This window comes from Megalops cyprinoides, chromosome 7 (genome assembly GCF_013368585.1).
Source record: "Megalops cyprinoides isolate fMegCyp1 chromosome 7, fMegCyp1.pri, whole genome shotgun sequence".
Classification (NCBI taxonomy): Eukaryota; Metazoa; Chordata; class Actinopteri; order Elopiformes; family Megalopidae; genus Megalops; species Megalops cyprinoides.
The window spans coordinates 14,232,137-14,255,729 of NC_050589.1; the positions used below are offsets into that span (position 1 = coordinate 14,232,137).

Genomic DNA, 23,593 nt, shown 5'->3' on the forward strand with positions numbered 1-23,593 from the left:
TGAATGAGGAAGGCTTTCCGCTGCACCCTATAGGGATGTGCAGTACACATTAAGACAGATTTTGTGTCCCGTGGGATTCATAAAAGGGGAAAAGAGGAAGAGAAATTCATTTGCATTTATTGAACATCAGGACTTTCAACATCCACCAGTGACTTGGTGTGCATCACATCACAATCCGACACACATGAACATCAGGCATAATTCTACAGTATTAGGATACACAAACCCCCATGATTATGGTGGGGCTACCTCAGCCAATTCAATGTCCAGTGCGGAATTCTGATGAGAAGGCTGTAATGCTAGTCAAGTGGTACTCCTTCATATCCTCTTAAATGCAGAACTCATACATTCCATTACATTAAAAGACATCTAATATTAGGCTAGTAACAGTTAAGTTAAAAGTGCACTACTGCCTTCGACCGTGCAAACTGAAGTTTATAAACAAGCCCATTATGCCTGTACCACTGCCATCATCACTACATCATCACATCATCATTTTGAAGGAATGAACATGAATTATGGAAGTGACAACAGATTAGCTTGTTCACAGCAAACACAACTCACTTCATACAAGAAGCAATGCTACAAAGGCATTCTTTCAGCACCTATTACCCAATTGTAAAGAAAATTTATGAATTGCAGTTAGGTCTTGTCTCCTTGTCTTTTGAATTGTGGTTGACAGGTTTTTGGAAAGGGGTGCCTGTATTTGCTTTGTACAGTACGTGGTGTAGATGGGCTCATTCTCCAAGCACAGACTTTGGGTCTGTCTCACATTATTCATCACAACAGTTGCAGCTACGACTAGAACTGGGTGAACTGATCCTGTATCAGTCCAACAAACTAATGGGAGTCTGTGGATGTGCGACTAAGCACACATCCCTTTCGTCATTGGTGGTGATACTGTAACTTATGGAAATGAAAAGACTATTAGTGAACATGCTGTTGTGCACCACAATGAAAATGGCTTAGTGTTAGTTTAACTTCTCAAATTTCTTTGCCTTCCTCTAATAATCACATAACTGAAATAATTTAAAGAAGCATTTATCTAAAAGGCTTAATATAAAGTTATGCCACAAGGCACTTCAAAAATCCATTTAATAGAAAAAAATGAACTGACAAAATGGAAAAGATAATCATCAACAATATGTCACAATAACAGAAAAATGTGTAAATTATATACATAAGATTATACTTGCAATGTTATAAAACTGTGCTTTTTTATGCAATGTTCAAAATTTGACAGGTCCAAAAATGTCAAATAAAGCTTACCTCTATTGGAACATTATTCAATGATATAGTCATCATATTGAACTTATTACTGAGAATCATATCTTATAACTGATTACTATCTGAAATATTTTAATTTACAAGAAACACTTTTAGCTATACCTCAATCCACATACTCCATCTTCAGGATGAACATTTTTTCCCCTACCAGGGCAAAGATGCAATACCAATGTCAGCCATCAGATGGTACCACAGTCCATATAGTACACAACCTATCCCCCCCCAAACACACGCACGCACGCACACACTTTTCACCACTAGGGGTCAGTATAATGGGGAAGTAGAAAAAGTAACATGGCAATGTCAGTGGGTTTCAGACTGAAGCCCAAAGGAGCAGCCTCAGGACACACAGTGAAACAAACTGGTAGAAAAGTAGCAAAAAATAATCTTGTAACATGAAGGATAAACTCCTGCATGGAAAAGGAAATGTTACAATTATGTGCTACAATTAATATTGTCTTAGTTAAGTGGTGAAATGGGTAGGTGTGCCCTGTGAAACACACTGTGTGCTGTGCATATTTTGCACAGTGAAAGTGCTGAGAGCTACTACATTAGAGTGTTTCTCATGAAATACTCTTTTAAAAAACAAAATATTAAATTAGATAAGAGTAGTCTGAGGTGTCAAGAGACTGACATTTAAAAGATGCAGATGCAGGCTGAGGGATTGTGGGAGTGCTGTGCTAAGAAATGGAAGAAGTGGAAGTGCTGTCCCAGATGCCTTCATGAAAAAGCAACATTTCAACATTTTAAAAAATTATTTAAAAGTTATGCAGGATCCAAATGTCTGTTGATGTGTTCCAAAGGCTATCGGGCTGCTCAGCTGTGCACCTAATGCAGAAGATTAGAGACAGAATGTAAAAGTGCTGCAAAAACAGAAGCTGCACATTTCCACAGTCTACCACAGTACCTGCCTTTATGAAGAGATAGTACAAGTCAATATCCAAAATATGGAATCATTGAAAAATTTGCTATAAATGGTATACATTGTGAAACCTAAATTATTACAGCTTTATCATGTATTTCTTTTTCTCAGTTTGTTAGGAGATGGAGTTGTATGTCATGTAGTATTTGCAAATTATATAAAATGCATTGGACATTCACACTAATTTTTGAACAATGCATAGAAATTAATATGGGCTACAGTAAAGAAATTCATCAAGGCCTTTAAAGGCCCTCTGAAACTGGTAAGACAACACATTAGCCAACTCCAATGTTCCTCAGTAAAATGCTGTTTTAAATTCCCTTGACACCCACACGTGAATCAATAAAATCCACCAACAGTAATAACAGTACTTTTTGAGTGATAATTCTATGTTGTCATGTTTCAACTTTGAGAGCTGCAGACCACAAAGGCTCCTAAAGTTGGTCTGCATAGATTCAATGAGCCATTATGCACTGTACACTAATCATGTTAATATCAGGGATTGAAAAACATTTTGTTTGCTGTACATATATATGTAGTAAATCTACAGTTGTGTGTACATGATATGGCATGTGAATACTGTGCATGGCAAAATAAAATGTGCCATTACTTCCTGCAAGAGAAATTAATCCTGAAGCGTGGCTGCTTTTCAAATTAAACAGAAAATGACCCTGTAAGGCAGGAAGTTATACAAACAATACATCAGCCTACCAGCAGACCTGTCCAATATTTAATTAACAAATGATTTTATCAGTTATACCAGTGCATTGGATTTAATGATGTCAATACATTATGCTTCAGACTGCATTTGTAAGCGGTCAGTTGCAGATATCTATCTGAACAGTGTGAGTCAAATGAAGTTTAACACTTTTGAGAGGACAGAGTCAACAAAAACAGTAAAATGCAAAAAAAAAAACAGAAAACAGAATTTGACTGTTTTTGACAGTTCCACTGCCCAATTGGAAAACAACACTAGTAATATGCACACCTCCAGAAACATAGAACCTAGAAGTAAACAGAAATCAGATAAAGCACTTATACTAGCCTATGTAAGTTGTCAACTGCAGATCATTTTCTTATGGGAAGACAAACACAGAGCATATCCAGAATATGTGTGCAGGGTTTGAAGACAACAGAACTAGGATATATACACGTTAAGTGCAAACATCAAATCTCAACTACTGTAAAAGCTTTCACATAAATACCAATAACAAAATAGTCAATTCTGAATTTGCATTACTTTAAGACACGGTTCTCCATCACTTTTTACATACATGTTAAATTATGTAATGTTGTGGACAGTTGGGGATCATCAATATTTGTTACAAGTGAACGCCAACACATGTTAAAGCACAAGTGTAGATGAAGTGACGACAAATATGTACTTCAAGTATGAACCAACTCTTCAGTTAAATACTTTGCGTTGTGTCAGTTCTTGGATACTTATTTTTTTGAATGAACAGTAAAACTTCTCAAATGCTTGCATAATCCCTGATTTAAAATTTATGTTAATGTGGACATTAATAAAGACATTTGAAAAACTGCCCATACATAAATTTAAAATCCCTCTAAGATCAAAAATACAGAAAATATGCAAAATCCTTATATTTAATAGGTTAAAAGGCAAACATGAAAATCAAAACACTTTAAATTGTGATGTTAAGTAACTAATTGCATAATTTAATTCCTTGAAATACACTGTAGGTGAAATCAAGTGGGTTGCACTTACTTAACTGGAATTTGAATGACAGAATTGAAAGGGTAATTGAATTATGGGGAATATTGTGGAATACAATCAATGACTATCTACCTCTATTATCAACCTACCCTACCAATGACAAACTAGGAAAAACGTGAACTGGAACAGCAGGGAATTGACTCCCATTTAAATGCCAAAACAAAAGCATCACAGAAAAATTACAGTATAATACAAAATCATGTTGTTTGTTCACAGAATATGGTTGGGCTGGTTGTACAGTCAAAGCAAAATCATTACACAAAATGAAAGACAAAACTGCACATTGGAGCAATGTTTTTATCTTTGCGAGTTCTTTCCAAATTCCATTCATAAATTCTTGTTTAAGTCTTGGCCTGTACAAGATTATCACTAACAAAAATAGAACTAGCATCAATATTAATATGCACATTACACTACAGGTTTATCACAGGTTCCTTATTATTAGTTTGTACACCAATTTAAGATTCCTACTACAATCTGTATGTCTGAAAACAACTTTGTTTGCTATATTACTATTTTGCAGATAATTCCTTATACAATCATAAGGAATGCCACTTCAAGTAAGTATATCTATGTACAACTCTAAAGATGAGAGCCATCGTGGTCACTCACAACATCTGAGGGAAAGTGAAAACTGAATTTGCAATTCAGTTATGTAAAGGACTGCTCAAGTCGGAGATAACGTGGTTGTCCTGTGGACAGCCAGTGTTGGATATAAATGAGTGGTGGCCTAACTTACTGCAGAACCTCTCATCTTCACTTCATGAGTCCCCAGAGCGGGGCCAGACAAATCTTTTTATGAGGTAAAACAAAACACCTAAACTAAAAGGTCAAATGCTTTCTTTCTAGCTTTTGCTCCTTTCAGGTTTTTCTGCTCTTCCAGTGTCTCTCAGCGGTGCCGGCGTGCAGAAAGGGGATGTGCCAGAGTTTTACGCTAGCGCTACAGTGCACCGACCAGTCTCAGACCCTCTACTGGACTGGTCACCGTGGCAACACATGAATTCAAGTCAAATGTGAAAAAGAAAAAACATCTGTACAAAACAAGGCTCAAAGGCTTCAGGACGGAGGGGGCGGCACTACATGTCGGAGGAGGAGCTGCCGGGGAAGATCTTTTCCGTGGGCGTGACGACGGGGCTGCCCATCCCGGAGGAGCCGGAGCTGCTGGAGCGATGCTGAACGGGTGCCGGCCTGGATGGCCTCGCAGGCAAGGGGCGCAACTGAGCGCCGGCCAGGCGAGCCGACGGGGCCGGCTTGAAGGTGGTCATCGTCTCCTGGCCGGGGCCGCCGCCTCCACCGCGGCGTCCGGCGGCGTCCGGGTCGCGGATCACGATGGTGTGCAGCGGGCTGGCCGGTTCGGAGCCGGCTGGGTGCTTCACGGGCTCCAGGGTGTCCAGTACCACGTCCGGCGCCCGCTTTGCTGTGTTCTGTCTCTCCAGCTCCCGTAGCTCGTGGAGTGCTGTGCTCATGGTCTTCTCAATGTCCTGCCAGAGAGCAGAGAGCATGGGGGGGGGGGGGGGGGTCAGTCAGCCTCCCTTTCTGATTGGATAATACAATCTAATGCAGGACTTTCCAACTGAACGCACAGAGGACCATGCTGGCTATATTTGTCCCCTTACTGAAGATCCTTCGTTTCAGTTCATTTCAAGTCACATCCGTCTCTGTTCCCTCCTTTGTTTCTGTGAGCCCATCTATGAAAGACTGGATTGCTAAGTCTTAACGCCAGAGAAAATGGGCTCGTGCAGATAGGCACTCGGAGAGATGTTCTTTTAATGAGTCTCTCACAGTGCGTCCCACATCTAAATACTTAATTAATCAGCCACTGACACTGACACACAAAGCAATTAGAGATTAGAAACGGGGCTGATTAGGCTGTTTCCCAAGATGTAACCCTCTTTGCAAACTTTGGCTTAGCTGGAAACGCTGTAGAGGAGAGAATGTTGTCCCATTGCACAGCAAATTCGTTTTTCATTGTGCATTGACTGCCCAGCCTAGCCATCATTAAACACAGTCGAAATTTATTCTCGGCTGACACCCACTTCATCATTATGGCACGGGGTGAAATGCATGAAAGAGCGCCAGCCCCCAGACACACCACCTTCAACATAGTATCCAATTATGTATGACGACACATTATTCCATTATGCATGGCACTGTGCTCCATACAGCTGAGAGAGACTGAGCTCCATGTGCAGTTCAGCTGAGGTTGGTGGGAGAGACAGTACCACTCAAAAGTTTGGACACGCTTTTCTTTCTTTATTTTTGCTATTTTCCACATTTTATAATAATTGTAAAGACATGAAAACTATTAAATAAAACAAATGGAATTGCGCAGTGATCAAAAAAAGAATTAAATCAAAACTAAAAATATTTTAGATTCTTCAAAGTAGCCAAAAAATATTTTTTCAAAATGAATTTTTTTGGAATGAAATGCATACAAAGGTATCAACTTCACCATTTATATTTGTTTAAGAAACAAATTTCAAGCATTTAAGTATAAATCTTTAGATCAAAATGTCTTTGAATCCATGTTTCCCGTTGTCTTTATGAAGTGTGTCCAAACTTTTGACTGGTATTGACATCAGTTTTGCGTTGTATGCGTGCGTGTGCTGTGCATGTGACTCGGGTCACCTCTGCAAGGGCCTCGGCCTCCAGGGACTTGGGATCGCCCAGGCTGCTGTGTCGGGTGGTGCTGGGAGCAGGCCTCAGCGGGTGGCCCTCGGGGTAGGCCTTCCTGTTGGGGTAGTTGACGTTGCCCGCGCTGCCGAAGGTGCCCAGGCGTCGCTTCTCGGGGCTCTCCACGCGCCCCCTGCTGACGGCCATCTTGTGGGGGCTGCTGGGGCAGGCGGCAGCCCGCGGGGGGGTGTCTACCCCCCTGGGGGGGCTGTGGGTATCGCCACCGCTCCGGCAGCGAGGGATCACGGCTCCGTCGGATTGTAACCTCACTCTGCAAAGAGAGGGGTGCAGAGACTTAACACCACTGCCGCTAACACCATGTGGCCATATGGTTTCACCAGCATTAGCATATTCATATTCAACCTTACATTGGTCTTAAATTTAGAGATTTATCATTTGTTTTCAGAATATACCTTTATCTGAAAGTTAATTGCAGCAATGTTGCACACTCTCAGCAAGCAGTGCCTTGCCATTTCACGGTGATAAACCTCCAAGCTTTGCACATCTGAATGTCTAATACAAATGTGAAAAGGATTCTTTTCCTACAGGAAGAGGCTGCATCATCCTGACATTTAAAAACAATGTACACCACAAAATCGCAAATTTCTAGGTCCCCAGTCCACACTTGGAAAAGCATTCAAAACTGGCTGTCAGAGTAGCTTAGTTCAGCAGGGATAGGGTGGGTACTTTGGCCAAGATTCCCTTTCTCTCTGAATAAGAGCGTCTGCTGAATGACAATAACGTAATGTGAAAACAAGTTAGCCAGTGATAGTAGCTGAGTGTCTTCTCCCTGCACCCACCGTCCCAGGACGCCTCCAAAGCTGTAGTCAAGCGGGGGCTCACAGGGGGACTGGATGTCATTCTTCGACGAGGACTTGTCATCCAGAAGGGGCCCACTGCTCGCCTCGCTGTCTGCCTTCTGACTGAGACTATCAGAGAAAGCGTCATCCCTGTGGACACAGTCCAGACAACAGGGAGGGAGAGAATGAGATTTTGACTTTTAAAAGTTTTTTATGTAGCACAGGGAGAAGAAGAGAGAAACAGAGACAAAGAAAGAAATACAGGGACAGACAGGAGGGTTCAAGAGAAAGAAAAGTAAAACAAAGGGAATGAGGAGAGAAGATAAACGAGACAGGGGAAGAGAAAAGCAGATATAGAACAAGGGACCTACATGTTTAAGTGTTTCATCTGAGCATTTAACTACGTAGAACTTAATTTTATCAATTAACACTTGTCCTATAAAGGCAGTCATTTTGCTAATCATCATAATGGTGTGATCTACTAATCTGCTCATTTTGTCGAACACTTCACTTTGATTTTTAAACACATCATTGTAAATCATTTCTGACAATCAATTAAAAGCAAAATGCTCCCTTGCATTAAAAGCAAACAAACAAATACAAAATATATCTGAAATTTTTTTTAACTGCTACTGGAACTGTAACTAATCCTCAGCATAGACTTGCACTGAGAATAATGGTAGGCCTTTCTTATTTAACATGGGATGGATTTACTACAGATTTGGACATGAAACGTCAAGATCAATTATTATTAAGTTGGACTTGATAATGAATAAACGATGAGGAATGTTGCTCTAACTGGCAGTAAGTCTTTGGAGTGTTTTCTGTTTTGTCAGGCCTAATTAACAAGGAAACACAACCCAATTTCTATCAGCTTTCAGTTCCCAAGACCCCCGCAGCATGCTAATCAATTGGTTGCAAATTAGAAAAAGACAAGCATGTATTTAATTTAGTGGATAATTATGCTGCCTTTACCATGATGGATAAGGGAGATAAGGAGCATTAGACAAAGGCTGATGGATAACTGGATAGACCATGGTTAAGGCTTAACCTTGGCTGATGTCCTTTAGCTCCTTTTTAAACAAATGATCTCAACCAAGATTTTTTTTTTTTTGCAGGCCTAGGTATTCTAGGGCAATTTAGTGCTCACAGTAATTGCGGGGGAATCCATAATTTACCGGTGTACTTTTGGGAAAGTATCTACTTGAGTGTTAAAAAAGTGCTATCACATCTTGAACAGGGCTCCAAACTCCTTCAGGGCCTATACTTATCAAGCTTCTCAGAATTACTCCTAAGAATCCTGCTAAAACCACTTCTAGGTCCAAAAAATAAATAGGATTAGGATTTATTTATGAAGCTTCTTACTACTACTTTCATAAGGGAGTAAGACCAAGTTTTCACATGGTCTTACTCACATTTCACATTCAGATGTTTTCACTCGTTCTTTCAGCATGAAAAATGTTTCCTGCATGGCTTAAAAGTAGCACTTTAATGACGGCAGGGCTCACATGTCCTGGACCACGATGTACTGGTGGGGTATCAGCCCGTCCACACCGTTATGCCGCCCCTCCCACCAGTCCTCCGATGCCCGGTGGTACAGCAGCAGAGATGCCCCCTTCTTGAAGGAAAGTTCCCGCGGTGTGCGGCCCACATAGTCAAACTTGGCGATGGCCTCAATCTGCTCGACCTCTGTGAATACAGGACATTAAGAAAGAAATGTCAGCAAACAAATACCCATTTTTCATCACTCTCATTTCCTTGCATAGACCCTCTCTGCCAGAGACAAAAAGAGGGGAGAAAGGGACAGTGATACAGAGGGAGATGGAAGAGGTAGGAAGGGGCTCCAGAGCAAACTGTAGAAACTACTATTCCCTGAGAATCGAAATTCATACAACAAATCAATCATATTTTTATGTACACACACAGATGCATAACCACTCACTCACTTATTCACTCTGCATGTTGACATCAACACTCAAGGCAGAATCTTCTATTGTCCCTCATGTTTGATCTCTATGAAGATCATTAACAGGAAAACACTACGTTTTCAGAATGATTACGTGATGCATTATAACTCTGTTTAAAAGCAACACGCACTGTACACAATTACAGACAATAATCAAGAAGACAGTGGAGAATATCACAGGGAATGTTGTTTCTATTTTTTAAAAACCTAAATGGTCAGCAATGTATATTTAAAAGACAACTTGGAATGAGAAAGGACCTTAATATCCAATTTTCACTCAGAGCCTCTCCGACTGTAAGAAGTAGCCTTGGAGAGGTTCTCTGATTGGAGGAATGTCTCTCTGGGAGGCTGTGATTGGACGGAGAGCACTCTGAAATGCATTCTGACTGGAAGTAACACAAGGAGGAGTGTAGTAGCAAGCCTAATCCAAAGAACATCCATCCATGCCTCAATGTTTCCAATTAATCTCCTGAGAGGCTCAGAGAGGGTTTTAAGTAGATATATGAATGGTCTCTTGGCAGGAAATTTCCCAAGTCAACCGAAAAGCCCAATCAGTTCCATTAAGGCATCCACTGAGGGGTGAAATTACCTACAGAGCAAGAGACAAAAGACAATCTATTCCATCCTTTCTCCCAACAGGGAAATCCAGCAGAAGCTTATGAGTGAGACTGATATACTTTAAATACCTAGATATTGTAGAGTTGCTGTCAATCTAAAAAGGCAGTTTGAATTCTGAGTGTGGGGCAAAAAGTGACACTTCAATCAGCTTTGACTGTCATAAAAGTTCTCTTTAAACTATATTTATCACACATCTTAATTTATGTCTTCACTGTATTAACATGTAGATGTCATGTATAATATACTTCGAATAAACCATCTCTCTAATTTAAGTAAAAAGTTATTGGACTTATCTATTGTGAAGGAGAGCCTTCACCTTTCCCACCAAAACTGAATGCAGTTAATTGTTGGTTTGTGTTTAAATGTTAAAATGTTAAAAGTTTATGTAAACATTTAGCTAAATAGTGACCTAACACATTGGTTGATAGTTACCTTAATAGCAAGCTAGATGACCTGTTTGCTACCCTGCTAATAAGTTAGCAGGCCAGCCTAACTGAAAATATCATGCGAATTAGCCAGCTAGCAAGCTCACAATAGGATAAAAGATAAAGAGGTAAAAATTAGATATTAAATTAGAGCTTAATGTGAGTAATCTAAATGATTTTAATTGTGTACTTATTTAAGTGTTGTGGAACCTTTTATGAACATCATGAGCTTGAACTCCTCTTATATAATCAGGTCTCCTTAATATTTTTCTGTTGTGCATTTTTGTGGTGGGACCTGGTTAAAATGCATCCTGCAGTTTATACTTATTCTTGCTGTTTGCATTTGCATGTCTGCCTGGATTTATGTGAACCCAGACACAATGCAATGGAGTTTTATATTAACATGCCAGCACTTAATTATGGCAGTAAATAACTCTGCTGAGTGAACTTAGTTCAAGTTACACCTACACTATTTTTCTCAGCTCAAAAAAGCGGAACAAACATATATAATACACATGTTCCATGACCATGTGGTGTGCATTTATACACTGTCAGAAAAAAAATGGAAGGAAGCAAATGAAGAATGACAGGGATACTTCTTAGGTAAAAATCTAACCATTGCAAGGAATATTTATACTGCTTTTCATACCGTCGAAATGTACCACCCTGGATGTCAATCGGGAACCTTAATGCCCGACAACAGAGAAGTCATTATTCCATGCTACTGGGCCATAGCCTATAGCAGAAGCCTCTTTCTCTGATGAAGCTGCCATTAACTTACCATCGTCACTGGTGTGTGGCCCTGTGCCGTTGTCCACCTCATCAATGGTGCCAGGTTCACTATGAGGGCTGTCACTGCAGAAGATGGGGGGGAGAAAGAGAGAGACAGCGAGAGAGAGGAAGCAAGAGAGATAGAGAGTAAGTGAGAGAGAAGGAAAAAAAAAAGAGACTGAAACCCTTATTTTCTAGATCAGTGGAGGCAAGGCGCTCCAGGAAATAAACTCTCCTACAGGATTTAGAGAACTAAGAGAATCTGGAGTGACTCGTAATTCAAATTAATTAAATCCATCATCACAGTTACCTAAGTAGGACCTGGAGTGGAATACAAAACACATATCTCTGATGCTCTCCAGGCCTAAGCCGAAACGTGTATATAATATAATTCCTTATCCCCAATGCAGGATTGATAGACAGACAGATAGACAGATAGATAGATAGACAGATAGATTGATAGATAGGGAGATAGATAGGGAGATAGACAGATAGATAGATAGACAGATACATGGCTGAAGGAAGAAGGACAAGCCCACTAACCAGTACTCTTCCCCTCCTGTCATGCACTTCTCATAGACGGGGCCATCCAGCTCCCTTTGGCCGGGAAAGATGACTTCATGATGAACGATGATGGTTTTGATGAGCTCATTGACATGGGCCTGGCAGGCCACCGGGTCCTGGCCTTCAGGAATGGGCATCAGCGTGGGCCCGAAGCAGATGGCCAGGTTATAAGGGTCCATCATGTTTTCATCACTATACTGGGACAAACTGGGACGAAGGGGAATCAAACTTGATTTTTCAAAAATGACTTACTTATACTCTTTGTTAAACTGGTCACTTTATACCACCTCATTCAAAGCCCACGTGAACTTCTAGCGAGCAGATGGCTTACCTAGCAAATCTCTTTTTGAATCAGTTTGTGAGTTTAAAGTAAAGGGATACCCAAGCGCCACAGATGATGCAAAGTGTACGCAAAATCAGAGCCTAAAGGACATGAGATTAAGCATAACTGCCATCCTTTTAGATTACATCTGCAATCACCAGCTTGACATACATACATATAAAAGACACTCTGTTCAATTTCCTGGACAGAATTTCTTTCAAAAATTCTTTAAAATAGCATTATATCAAAAGGATATATGGAGAATTAAATCATTTGCAACTGTTAAGGTACCAAATAGAGGCAGTATCAGTAAGAGAGCTGTATTGTTAAAAAAGACAAGAATATTGGATCACTAAAGAACAGGTTACACAATCGTACGTTGTAAAGCACTGCTGACAGATGCTGATAAATTAGACACAGGTGGGAGCTGAGCTCAATAATTCACTGCAAACTAGCTGTAACAAAATATGATATTTTGTCAGCTGTCAGAATGCATGGATTGCAGCTATCCAATACAGCTTTTTCTTAAAAAAAAAGAGTCTAATCAAATGAAATAGAGTACAAGCCCTGAATGAAATACTGCTACCCCCACAAGCTCAAGGATGAATCATACCAGAAACTGAAACTGGCACCATTTGCATTAATCTGCAAATTCAACCATTGATCAAACACAGCTGTGGTATTAAAGCAATGCTAAAATGCTAAAGAAAAGGTCAGACTCACTGATTGAGGAACGCAAACAGGTATCTCATGACGATGATGATGGTACGAGGAAGCGTCACAATGATCTGTTGGATGTGATGAGCTCTCTCAATGCTCGATTCAAGTTCTAAAGGATGGTAAAAAAAAGTCATCAGTCATAACCTCTCTTTCTGCATTCTTGTACTATATGTTAAGTTACTGTACTCTACATGGGTTAGTCTGTATTTGCTTACATCATTCGCCTACAGCATGCACCTAGTATGTGAAGGGAATTAGCAATCACTCTCAGCAAACTGCAGTTTGTGACAAGGGGGAATTCAAATTTCTGAGACCATATCTTAGGTTGGAAGTGCACCCCCTTTCCCTTGCAATCAGCAGCAGCATCACTCTGATATATATAGTCTGATGAAGCTGCAGTATGGATGGGAGAGATGTATTATTTGATTTATTTGCTATGGCACAGTGTTTATTAAAATTGTGATGGTCACATCAAGTGTAACTGAACTCAGTTAATAAAGATTTTCAAAATGTAATAAAAAACAAAAATGGTGTGTTATGTGACAACACCCATAATCTAACACAAGTGTGAGACCTAGCTATCTGTAAATGGCTGTGACTACAAGTAAATGGCTGATTTAAAGCTCTTGCCTGAAATATAACACATGAAACTGCTGGTGAATCACTAAATGCTGGTAAAAGAGCTATTTCAATCAGATTTGATATTCTTTTCTACATAATGTCCCTATTTAATAGGCGGAGTGCTACTGTGTCACAATCACCTCCACATTATATCCGAGTGCTGGAGCCAACTCACTGCACTATGCGAAACCAGGCGTAGCATTTCTACCATGTTCTCGTAACATTTAAGCATGAATACTCTGGGGATCTAAGGGTCATGGCAGCACAGGCACATAACTGGAGCAGGAGTGAAATGTATGGATATTTACAGAACCCCTTCACTGTGGGGGTGTGATTTAGATAACCCTGTGCTTGAATCCGCGTGTACTCTGCTGAAGGAAAAGTGTGCACTCACTGATGGTGGACATCAGGTCCAGGAAGCGCTCCTTTGGAAAGAGCGGGTTCTCCAGACCCCTGAAGTACAGCTTCAGAACCCCCGCCACTGAGTTGATATCGTGATCGCTCTGGTCATCTGTCAAGGGGTCTTCACCTGGGAATACGACACAATATACTGTAGGCCTACACACCCTCTCCCACATTATTCAACACCCTCTTTCAATCATCCGCAGAATGCAGATGATTAAAAAAATATGTAAAAAAAAATGATGTCTAGAAAATATATTGAATTTATTTTCATTTGGATTATTATAGTCATTGAATATTACTGAAAACATTTATGAAATGAATTTCAACCTCAATTTTAGCTTGACCTCTCTATCATTATGTTGTTCTTTTGCTAAGCAAAATAGATCCAGTGTGTAATGCATATTGATGGTCCGAGAAGAAATATGTTGCTTGTGTAGGCGCAAAAAATTCAATTCAAAAACAATTAGGAGGGAAAATGGTGGGGCTCAAAGGGACTGACCTCTTTCAAATGAATTTTTAATATCATTGACTTCGACCTGAGATCCTGGAACTCGGAATATGCCCTGCTGCTGCAGACCTGGAAGTGGAGAAATATGAGCTCACATCAGAAAGGGGTTATTATCTTCACACTGATTTGCTCCTCACATGAAGGCAATCTGGAAACACACTGCAGGCCAGGAAATGTTAGTCGTAAAAAAGGAGGACGTCCCACCATATCAAAGCCTGCTTGTTGAGCACATGGTCCTTATTACCAACCCTCTGCTCATTCCCTCAAAATTCACATAACCTGTTGTTGTGGTGGTCCTGGTGGGAGGTGAAAGGCTAGAGGTTGTAGTGTGTTAACTGCTCTCATTTTCAGTTAAACCTAACCTGTTTCTGTTGCTACACAGTGGTAATAAAATTGTTTCACATTTGGCAATACCTTTTATTTTTCCATGTTAATGGTTCCAACCAAAACAATTTCCCGGACATCCAACGCCACACATTTCCATGCGTAGTGTCCAGGTTATCTGGAGTGAAGCCTGCATTACAGTTTCTGATTCAGAGCATCCCCTCTACCACCCTTTTGAGAAATTACCTTTGTGTCTTCGGTGCAACATTTCACTAAGAATTTTACCCCAGTTGCCATAAACTGTCTGAACAAAGATATGGCTTTGTTTCCCTTTTTCTCACCAATAACATGACACTGAATGTAAATGTCATTTTCCATCAATTTTGTCCTGAAGTTGCTCTGCTGTTTATCCTACCCCTGAGGTAGCCACATTGGCTGCAGCAAACTAAGTCCATGTAAAGATTGTGTTCAAATGTTGGTCTCTGGCAGATCAATGTGTAGAAATTAATCAGACTGGATTTGATTGACTGCACATATTTTCTATGTCCACAGTTTTCAGTCTATATTTTTCATGTTGCTTTCACCATTAGAATTAATCATAACCACACACTGTCACAGTATACTTCAGGGGGCCTTATGACATAATGTATATGTTGCCTTCTGTATATGAGTAACAGGGCTGCACAACAGCATTCAAAAATTCTTATTACAGCTGCCTTTTATATGGTGAAGGGCAGTGTATTGCCCCTGTCCAACAAGTTTATTTTCCACCTTAGCACTTGACTCAGTTCTTTGCTGGTTTAACAGATCCAATTGAACAATTCCTCCATGTTAGACATCATTAATTACATCAAGATGTAAATGTGCTGGAGGGTAGCCTTGCAGGAATTTAGATCAATGGCTAATAATACTAATAAACAATTGTGAACATTGATTTTTAGTCTTATGTAGCTTTCATGAAGGAATCACTATGGATGATCCTTCATGAGATACCATGACATAATATACTGATGTTGCACTACTACTTTTATCTTTTAATTACTGCAGATGGTAGTAGAATTCGTGTCTTTTGACACACTGACACAAGTTAACACAGTAGTTGCTTGCTACCACTTTCATTTTTTGCATTAAGCCATGGGCAGTGCAAAAAAGTGCAATTTTAAAAGAATCCATGTAAACTGCGTGTTTTCTTTACCATATAGATTGATGTATCTAACGCAGCTTTCCACCACCACTGGTATAGCTTGTCCTGAATCCTGAAAAAAACAGGACTTGATTAGCACCACTTACACAAATAAGCAAAAGAACACTACTGCTTTCTGATTGTGTCAATCATAAATTATTTTAAAGTAAAAACTGTAATACTTCTAGAGAATCACACATCATCGCACATCAATATTTTACATCAAACGGACTGGAAAGCAAAGCATTACACTTTTCACACCCCAATCATCACAAAGAGGCATTTGTGATGGCCCCATGTTAAAACTGCAGTTCTCTATGGCTGTGACAGGGGCGTGATTAGTGTACATGTTCCAAGCCTGGCATTTTTTTGAAGACCCCACACCCTCCCTTAGATAGTACCTGGTTCCGGGTACGAGCATTCCGTCTTGCCCTGGGACAGTAAGCAGCACAGAGGGTGAGCAGCAACGCAGGGAAGCAAGAATCATAACTGTTAGAGAAGCATAGGAAAAAGGCCCACCACGGAGACTGCTGCCAAGGGATAGGCCATGCCCTGTGGCATGGCCATACCCACCAGAGAGGCCAGAGAAGCCCAGAAAGCTTAGGGGAAGGGCAGCTTGAGAGATGCTGAGGGAGAGAGGCTACAGTAGAGGCTATGATTGAAAATGCAGTCACTGTGCAGAAACTAAAATCTGTGTCCTGTAAACCTAATTTATAGTGAAGTGAAAAATGATTTAAAATGCTGCTTTTGTGCTAACAGAGCCGGCACGGCCACAAAACTTGCCATGAGTCGCGGGTCAGGGTTGAGGTGCTATGTACGCCAAGGGTGTCATAGGCCAGGTACATCTGAATGGTCTGAATTCTGCTCAGAAATTTAAAGCTCTATATCAGAGCCTTGTTGCCATTCGCTCATCTCCCCCAGGCACAGCTACTCCCACACTGTCAACCTGACTGACTGCATCACCAGAGCCAGGGAAAGGAAGTAAAGAGTCAAGGTGACATTAATCAGAGGTTACGGCATGCGTGTGAGAGAGCAGTGCAAGACAGAACCAAGCCGCCAGACCGCCAGGCATTCACATCTCTCACACACACACCGCAGAGGGGTGAGTACCTTGATGAAGGTCTCCATATTACCATTAAACAGCTTATGGTTATACACTGAACGAGGTCTAGGCTTCCGCATTTTCTGTGGTTTAGGGGGAAGAGTGGGGGGCCTAGGGAGATGGTGGGGGGAGGGAGGGGACAAACACCACTTACAGTGAGTAGGAATACAGGTACAAAATAAAAGGAGTCAACTCCTCAAATCCAGAACAAACACTAACAATGGCATGTATCCCGTTCACAACTCTTTTACTTTGATGACATTGCTTTGACAGAATAAACCATCTGTACTGGGAGTAAGAGTTTCCAGTGTGTTATGATATCTAATGGCTTCGACCCATAATTAACCTGTAATAACCACTGCAGGTCACTGTGTAAATATTCTTCTGGGTCGCCAAATAATGGTCTTTTCCTGAGTTATAGAAAACATTATTATAGTTAATGGGGCATAAAGGATAACAATATAATTTAAACATGGCTATGGATCAACACGAGGTAAAAACATAAGTTTGCAACAATGTCAGGTTCATTATTTATATGCTACCAATGTGAAGACCACACTGCCATCACAAAACTGCGGTTGGACTGTTATACAATTTTCAGTAGCCATATGGAACTACTTTCACTAAAAAGTATAAAGAGAAAGTAGAATTTTTCTTTTCGTATTGTTTTTGGAACAATTCACATGAATGAACTGCAAAATGTTGAAGGTCATGTGGCAGTAAATGTGGATGAATAATTAATAAAAAGATTATTTTCTTTCACAGAATGATAAACACATTTCTTATATTACCAGGAAATGAAATACTTCAAAGAGAATGCACAAAAGAAGCACTGATGACAACACACACTTTAAAAGGAATAAACTTGATGTGAAACAGTGAGTTTATTCATCAGAGGGTTGATGGCTGAAGGCATGTGCATGGATGTGGCACACAGAAGCTAGAAAGAGAGAAACCCTGGCTGACAAAACATGATACGTTTCCTTTCCACTCAGATCAATTTCACTCGAGCCCGTTCGTTTCCATGCCGGGCTCTTATGCACGAGATGTGGTTAGTTACAGATGGTCAGCTCACATGTACCCTCTGGTCAGAAGCCGAGCGGCCGTATTGTTTTCAGGACCTTGGCAGGCTGCGTACAGAGGACTGCCCAATGTTGCTTCCTGCTCCCTGGGCCTAGGGCTTATCCTGCTTAACTGCACCTCCGTGACACATTCTCCTCCCGTCAATCGGCCGTAAATGCCACTGCAGATTTACAGAAACTCAGCGCTTCTGGCTGCAGAAGTGAGATGCGGCCTTTCACACAGCTGATTCTCAGTGCAGCTCCATCACTGACATCAATGAACTACAGACTACAAAAATGCAAAATTATGATTACATCTCCTTCATTTGAAAATATTTTATCATATCATAAGAATACATTTGATTCATTTCTTTCTCGTTGAGAGAGGAAATATATTCAAGTGTTGCTCTCATGAAGCTAGCTAGCTTTTCCTCCTTTCATTCTTAAAACATTAAGGAAAAAATCATGTTCCAGGAAAACAGGAGTGTGGAGATATGTCTTGGACAGATAACTGATCTTGTGCTTTTCTCTATTTAACTTGCAGTTCTAATGCTGCTTAGCTCATAAGGCCATTTAAGGTAAGAATGTTTCCAAATGATTCCAAGTCACATACTTCCGCGACCCACAGAAAGGGTTTTTGCACGGTGCTAGATTTCATTTAAGGTCTTACCTTGTTGTTCCACATTCAGCCCTTTCCCCTGAAACAGAGTGAAAGGAAAGGCGTGCGTTAATGATACGGCTGGTACGCTTTGCACCTCTTGCGTCCAGGCCTTGGCCGGAGGATGTCCTGAAGGGTCTAATGAGAGAATCGAGAGCTTTTGAATCAGAGTGAATGGTGCGACACCAACACCATTCCAGACACAGCGGTCGCCTTAGAAACCTCTGAGGGGACCTGGTGGGAGGCAGGCTCACTCCAAGCGGAAAGAGGAGGGCCCTGGGGAGGGAGGGCTGGTGGTGGAGGGGATTAATTCTGGTGACACTGAGCAATGCCTGCTCTGTCTCACTGAGCCCTTTGTCCTGAGCCTGATGGTCCGAAGAACAGGACTGGTGGCAAAAACGGGTGAAAACCCAAGTAGGAGACACTACTTTGCAGGTTGTTGCAGAACGTGAGACTGCTGCCAGTGAAGCTTGAGGAACAAAAGGTCAATCTGACCACGCTGGAATGGAGCATTACCAAGTACACAGTACAAAGCCAGTCATTACGTCACATCCTGCCCCATCCTTTGGTACAATACCTGCTCTGGTTGCATAATTATACACCTTCTGACTCGGCTTCAGTCCATTGCATAAATGTGTGTCTGTACGTACACAGTTGATAATTGTGCGATCCTTTTCATATGAAGAAAACTTCAGCAATACCCCCATTTCACCATGTGACATTCTCACGTTTGATTTTTTTACAAACACTGTGGCTGGCTGTGGCTCATGCGGCTGTGAGCGTGGGCTTCATGTGACTGTGAGAGTGGGTCCAAAGCTATGGGTTTTGTGGGGCTGTGAGTGTGCGTCTAAAAGCATGGCTCTATTGGGTGAGAGAGAGACTGTTGAAAGGGGCCTGAAAGGGAGCATGATACTTTATTAGACACACTTTGTAAGTCACTCTCGATAAAAGCGTCTACTAAATGATGATAATTTAATGCAATGCTATAAATAATAAAGAAATCATTAATTGCAGTGACTGCCAACCTCATGATGCTGTTGCAAGCATCTGAAAAAAATTAAAATTTGTTTTGGTTTATTGCTCAAAGTTATGGACAAAGCATATTGCATTTAGACTGAGCTGGCACACACGACTTGGCAGGTCATTGTAACTATGGTAGTGCACAAAAGAAATATCAGGGATTTTGCAGCTGACGAGACAAGACAGTGGCTAATTGACCAGATGGGGGAAAGGTCCTGCTTTGAGAGGGAACGTCTGCATCTGTGTGCAAGGACTCAGCTGGTCCTAGTCATTGTCCTCCTCCATTAGATTAGAGCCTGGTGATCCAGCAGCTGCTGAGTGGCCTCCACAGCAGTGAGTCTCCCTGATTGATTGGGCCTTAACCATATAGGGCAAGGTGACAAGCCCAAATGAGGCCAGTCTTGGCTGGTGGAAGCAGGAGCTGATGTGTGTTTTCACATCATTACTTCCTGACAAAAGAACATATTCAGGTTCCATAAATTGAACTCCATGACAGTTATCTTTGGTATGTGTGTGTGTGCGAACACATTTTACATTCACTAAAACACGTGGGTGTTGTGGCAATGTTGCATGATAATGACAGGGAAGCCCTTACCCTCTCCCAGTGTCTGCTTGAGGAGGTCGTGCTTCGCCTGCAGTTTGGTGATGAGGTTACTGCCGTTCAGGTATTCTTTGAATTTCTGTGGAAAGAGATGAAGGTGCTGGTGATCTAATGAGCAGTGACTGCTGTAACTACGTCTGTGATGGGGTCCTGCTGCACTTTTGCGCAGGTCACACAACAACCCCACTATGGCCTGACCTATAATACATCCAATTCTAGTCTGGTTACAGACACAGAGTTATCTGGTACCAGATGTTTTTTTTCCATAATGAAGTATAGGGAAATAGAGACAAGAACATACAACAGAAAGTGAACAATAATAAGTAATAAAAATGAGCAATTATGTGTTGCATTTAATGACACAAAGTGACAACTGTTAATGGGTGAATCAGAGAAGCATAAAGACGGATTTAAGTGCAAGCAGTCTAATGATTGCTGTCGGGGACAAGTAGACAAACATTCATATTGTTTAAAAGAGTTATGTCTTAAACATACGACCTAAGGGAAGGGACGCTCCACTACTGGCGCTAACGGGCAGTGAAATCCACCAATGAGCAGCACCTCCAGGTCAGAAGACCTGCGGAAGTGGCGCTCACCGTGAAATAAAAGACCTCAGTCTCCTGCTGGTTGGCCCTCCTCTTGGCTATGTTGATCTTGCTCATGTAGGTCTCGGAGGCAGCCATTTTTATGGATTCTGTGGAGCGGCTGTGCTGGAAGGCATCAGACACGTCAAAGTCCTCCACCGTCAGCATATCTTGCAGGGTCTGCATCGTGGCGTCCAGGGTTTTTCTGACCTGTGCGTTGTCATTCAAATCAAGATTGCTGACGTTTGACCAACAAAAGCACAACCTTTCGATTCTATACCAGTCCTTTGACCCAATTCCCCTGTTCAAGGGGAGACTGCTGTGAGCCCTGGGCCAAAAAGTAACTTTGCTCTATAATGTGAGCAACAGAGAGGATATAAGTGAGAGTGCTGACATATCCATTCCAGTGATAAACTGACATGCAATCTGCTGTTATGTGACCTTTAAGCATTCTAGTCTGGCTCATGTCAGCTCTTTTTGCCCTGAAGGGGAAGTAGTGATCATTCGGTGGCTGAATGTGAGATGACCTGGGTCAGTCATTTGTCAGACTAACAACTGAATATGGAGGCCGTCCCTCATCCGTAAAGGTTGTGCACATAAGGATGCTCAAGGCATCTTTCATAGATTACAGAGACTAATACATTCTGCTCCAGAAATGGCAGGGCATCATCCATTACCACCCAGTTACAAGAGACCTGATGATGTGCGCGACGTACCGAAAACCCACACAAGAGATCAGGTCCATTAGAATACATAAAGCTAGCATCTATCTCTTCAAAGCATGAATTAATTCAGGGGCAGAAGAGATGGCGACACTGGACGCTTGTACATATTATGTATCTGAATTCCAAAACAGAGCAGCAAGTCTTAAGACAGAACTCCTGCTCACGGACCTATGAACCTCACCTCCTCGTTCTCGATCTTCAGTGTGGCCAGTCGCGACTGCAGCTGGTGGTAGCGCATCAGGAGCTCTGTCTGCACGGGCTGTTGGGCGCTGACCTGACACACCTGAGAGACACAGAAACAAGCAACGCCATGTGTGAGTGCACGATGCCCGACACGGGGGGTGGGTGGGTGGGGAGGCCAAGATCAAAGCAGCTCTTGGTTTAGTGCGGAAAATCAAGAGGCTTTCAAACTGCCAGAAACACCTAGCTTGATTATTCAGGGAGTCAATTAAAAAACACCACTGAGTTACTTTTAATAAAAAAATTAACCTGCCTGTATCAATGATCATTATAGACTAAAAATGACTGAAAGAAGGTCTAATTTCAAATTAAAAATGCAAATTGACATAGTAGTGGTATCCCTCCTAATTTAGTACGATTGACACCACCACTATTAATATAATACTATACTGGAGCCCTGGCCAGAAGAGTACACCCACACATACACGTCCTGCTCACCTCGTCCCCCATATGCGGCTGGTACTCAAAGCGCAGTGGTGGGCAGAAGACCTGGCTGTGCATATCCATGAGCTTGTGCTTGTCACTGCGGGAGTCTAGGTTGTCCACAGCATTCTCAATGATGTCCAGGCCTTCATGGCGTGACGTCTCCAGGTTGTACTCAGCCGACAGGTATGTCCTGAAGGTGCGGGCCAGGCTGGCATGGTAACCAAGGTCACAACACTGGGAGTAGAAGAACATGATGATATAACTCTGGAAAAAGACTCTGTCACCATGTGAAACTGTAGTCTTATGCATCTGGAGCTTAAAGAATGGCCAATAATAAACAAACCCAAAACCTTTTCATTCTAGCAGCTTACATACTGTAGGGCTTGAGGGAGGCAGCTTTGTTTTATGATTTACTTTTATTTCTTGTTAGAATGTGCAATTTCTTATGAATGCTGTGACCCTTATTCAATAAATCATTTTCTGCATTTTCACCCCTTTTCTACTTTTTATGATTGTCACATGTACTACTCATTTGACTACAACAACCTCTGAACTTGCACGAGTGTAGAAGAGGTGAATGCAATCGTTTAATGCACCCTCACACTACTTTTCACAATACAAGTCCCAGGGTGCACTATAATGAACTGAACACTAATTGGAGGACAGGCATTATTTCACTAATGACGTCAACAATATTGACATCAACAGTATTGGGAGGAGAATCAATGATGTTCATAAAAATTGCACAGAAAAAGTAGAAGTGACTATTCTGTACTCCAGACAAAACATACCACATTAATAGGTGAATCATTCATTGTAAATACCTGTGGCCAAATGGTAAGCGTAACTCAAAGTAGATCTCTTTTCAGATGCTACAGAATACTGCAACCCTAGTCACTTAATAAAGAAAGAGCCTTGAAAGTAAATAAAAAGAAACTGTTCATAGTACATTCACTCGCTTGACAATAAATGCCTCTGAATATACATTTTTGGAAGATCAGTGAGAGACTGACCAGCATTCATGAGGCTCTTCAGCACTCTTCAGTGCAGCAGGTGGATTATTGCATGTCTTGTGGTTTATTAAAGACGTAAATCAACAGATTTAGTACCTCGATCTGAACTTGGCTATGAAATCGGTCCCATTTGAACATAACTAAAGGTGCATTCAAGATGAATCCAACCAGGAAACCCACAAATCTACCCGGCCTATTACAGCAGGTGTGAACAGGTTCTGCTGGCTTGGTAGAACCCTGTCTGACTGCTGATAACACATCATTTTTCTGTAAACTAGAATTTCCACAGTCACTGACAGGCTGCAGATTTGAAAGG

General features: G+C 41.4%; 1 protein-coding gene across 2 annotated transcripts in view; it reads right to left on the minus strand.

The window, feature by feature from the left end:
* Window positions 1–3,932: 3,932 nt before the first annotated feature.
* The window catches only part of LOC118780471 (SLIT-ROBO Rho GTPase-activating protein 3-like), a 69,372-nt gene continuing 49,711 nt past the window's right edge, over window positions 3,933–23,593 (minus strand). The window contains exons 7-22 of one of the 2 annotated variants that reach the window (XM_036532967.1): window positions 22,277–22,498; window positions 21,780–21,881; window positions 20,886–21,083; window positions 20,284–20,368; window positions 18,681–18,708; window positions 16,249–16,279; window positions 15,860–15,920; window positions 14,332–14,409; window positions 13,822–13,956; window positions 12,810–12,915; window positions 11,744–11,971; window positions 11,211–11,284; window positions 8,929–9,109; window positions 7,421–7,570; window positions 6,576–6,891; window positions 3,933–5,428 (exon numbers count right to left, since the gene is read on the minus strand). In XM_036532967.1, the coding sequence (XP_036388860.1) occupies window positions 5,024–5,428; window positions 6,576–6,891; window positions 7,421–7,570; window positions 8,929–9,109; window positions 11,211–11,284; window positions 11,744–11,971; window positions 12,810–12,915; window positions 13,822–13,956; window positions 14,332–14,409; window positions 15,860–15,920; window positions 16,249–16,279; window positions 18,681–18,708; window positions 20,284–20,368; window positions 20,886–21,083; window positions 21,780–21,881; window positions 22,277–22,498 (2,400 nt within the window). In that variant the 3' untranslated portion in view covers window positions 3,933–5,023. Of the gene's footprint in view, window positions 5,429–6,575; window positions 6,892–7,420; window positions 7,571–8,928; window positions 9,110–11,210; window positions 11,285–11,743; window positions 11,972–12,809; window positions 12,916–13,821; window positions 13,957–14,331; window positions 14,410–15,859; window positions 15,921–16,248; window positions 16,280–16,957; window positions 17,061–18,680; window positions 18,709–20,283; window positions 20,369–20,885; window positions 21,084–21,779; window positions 21,882–22,276; window positions 22,499–23,593 lie in introns of both variants that reach the window. The other variant, XM_036532966.1, reaches the window with a different exon arrangement.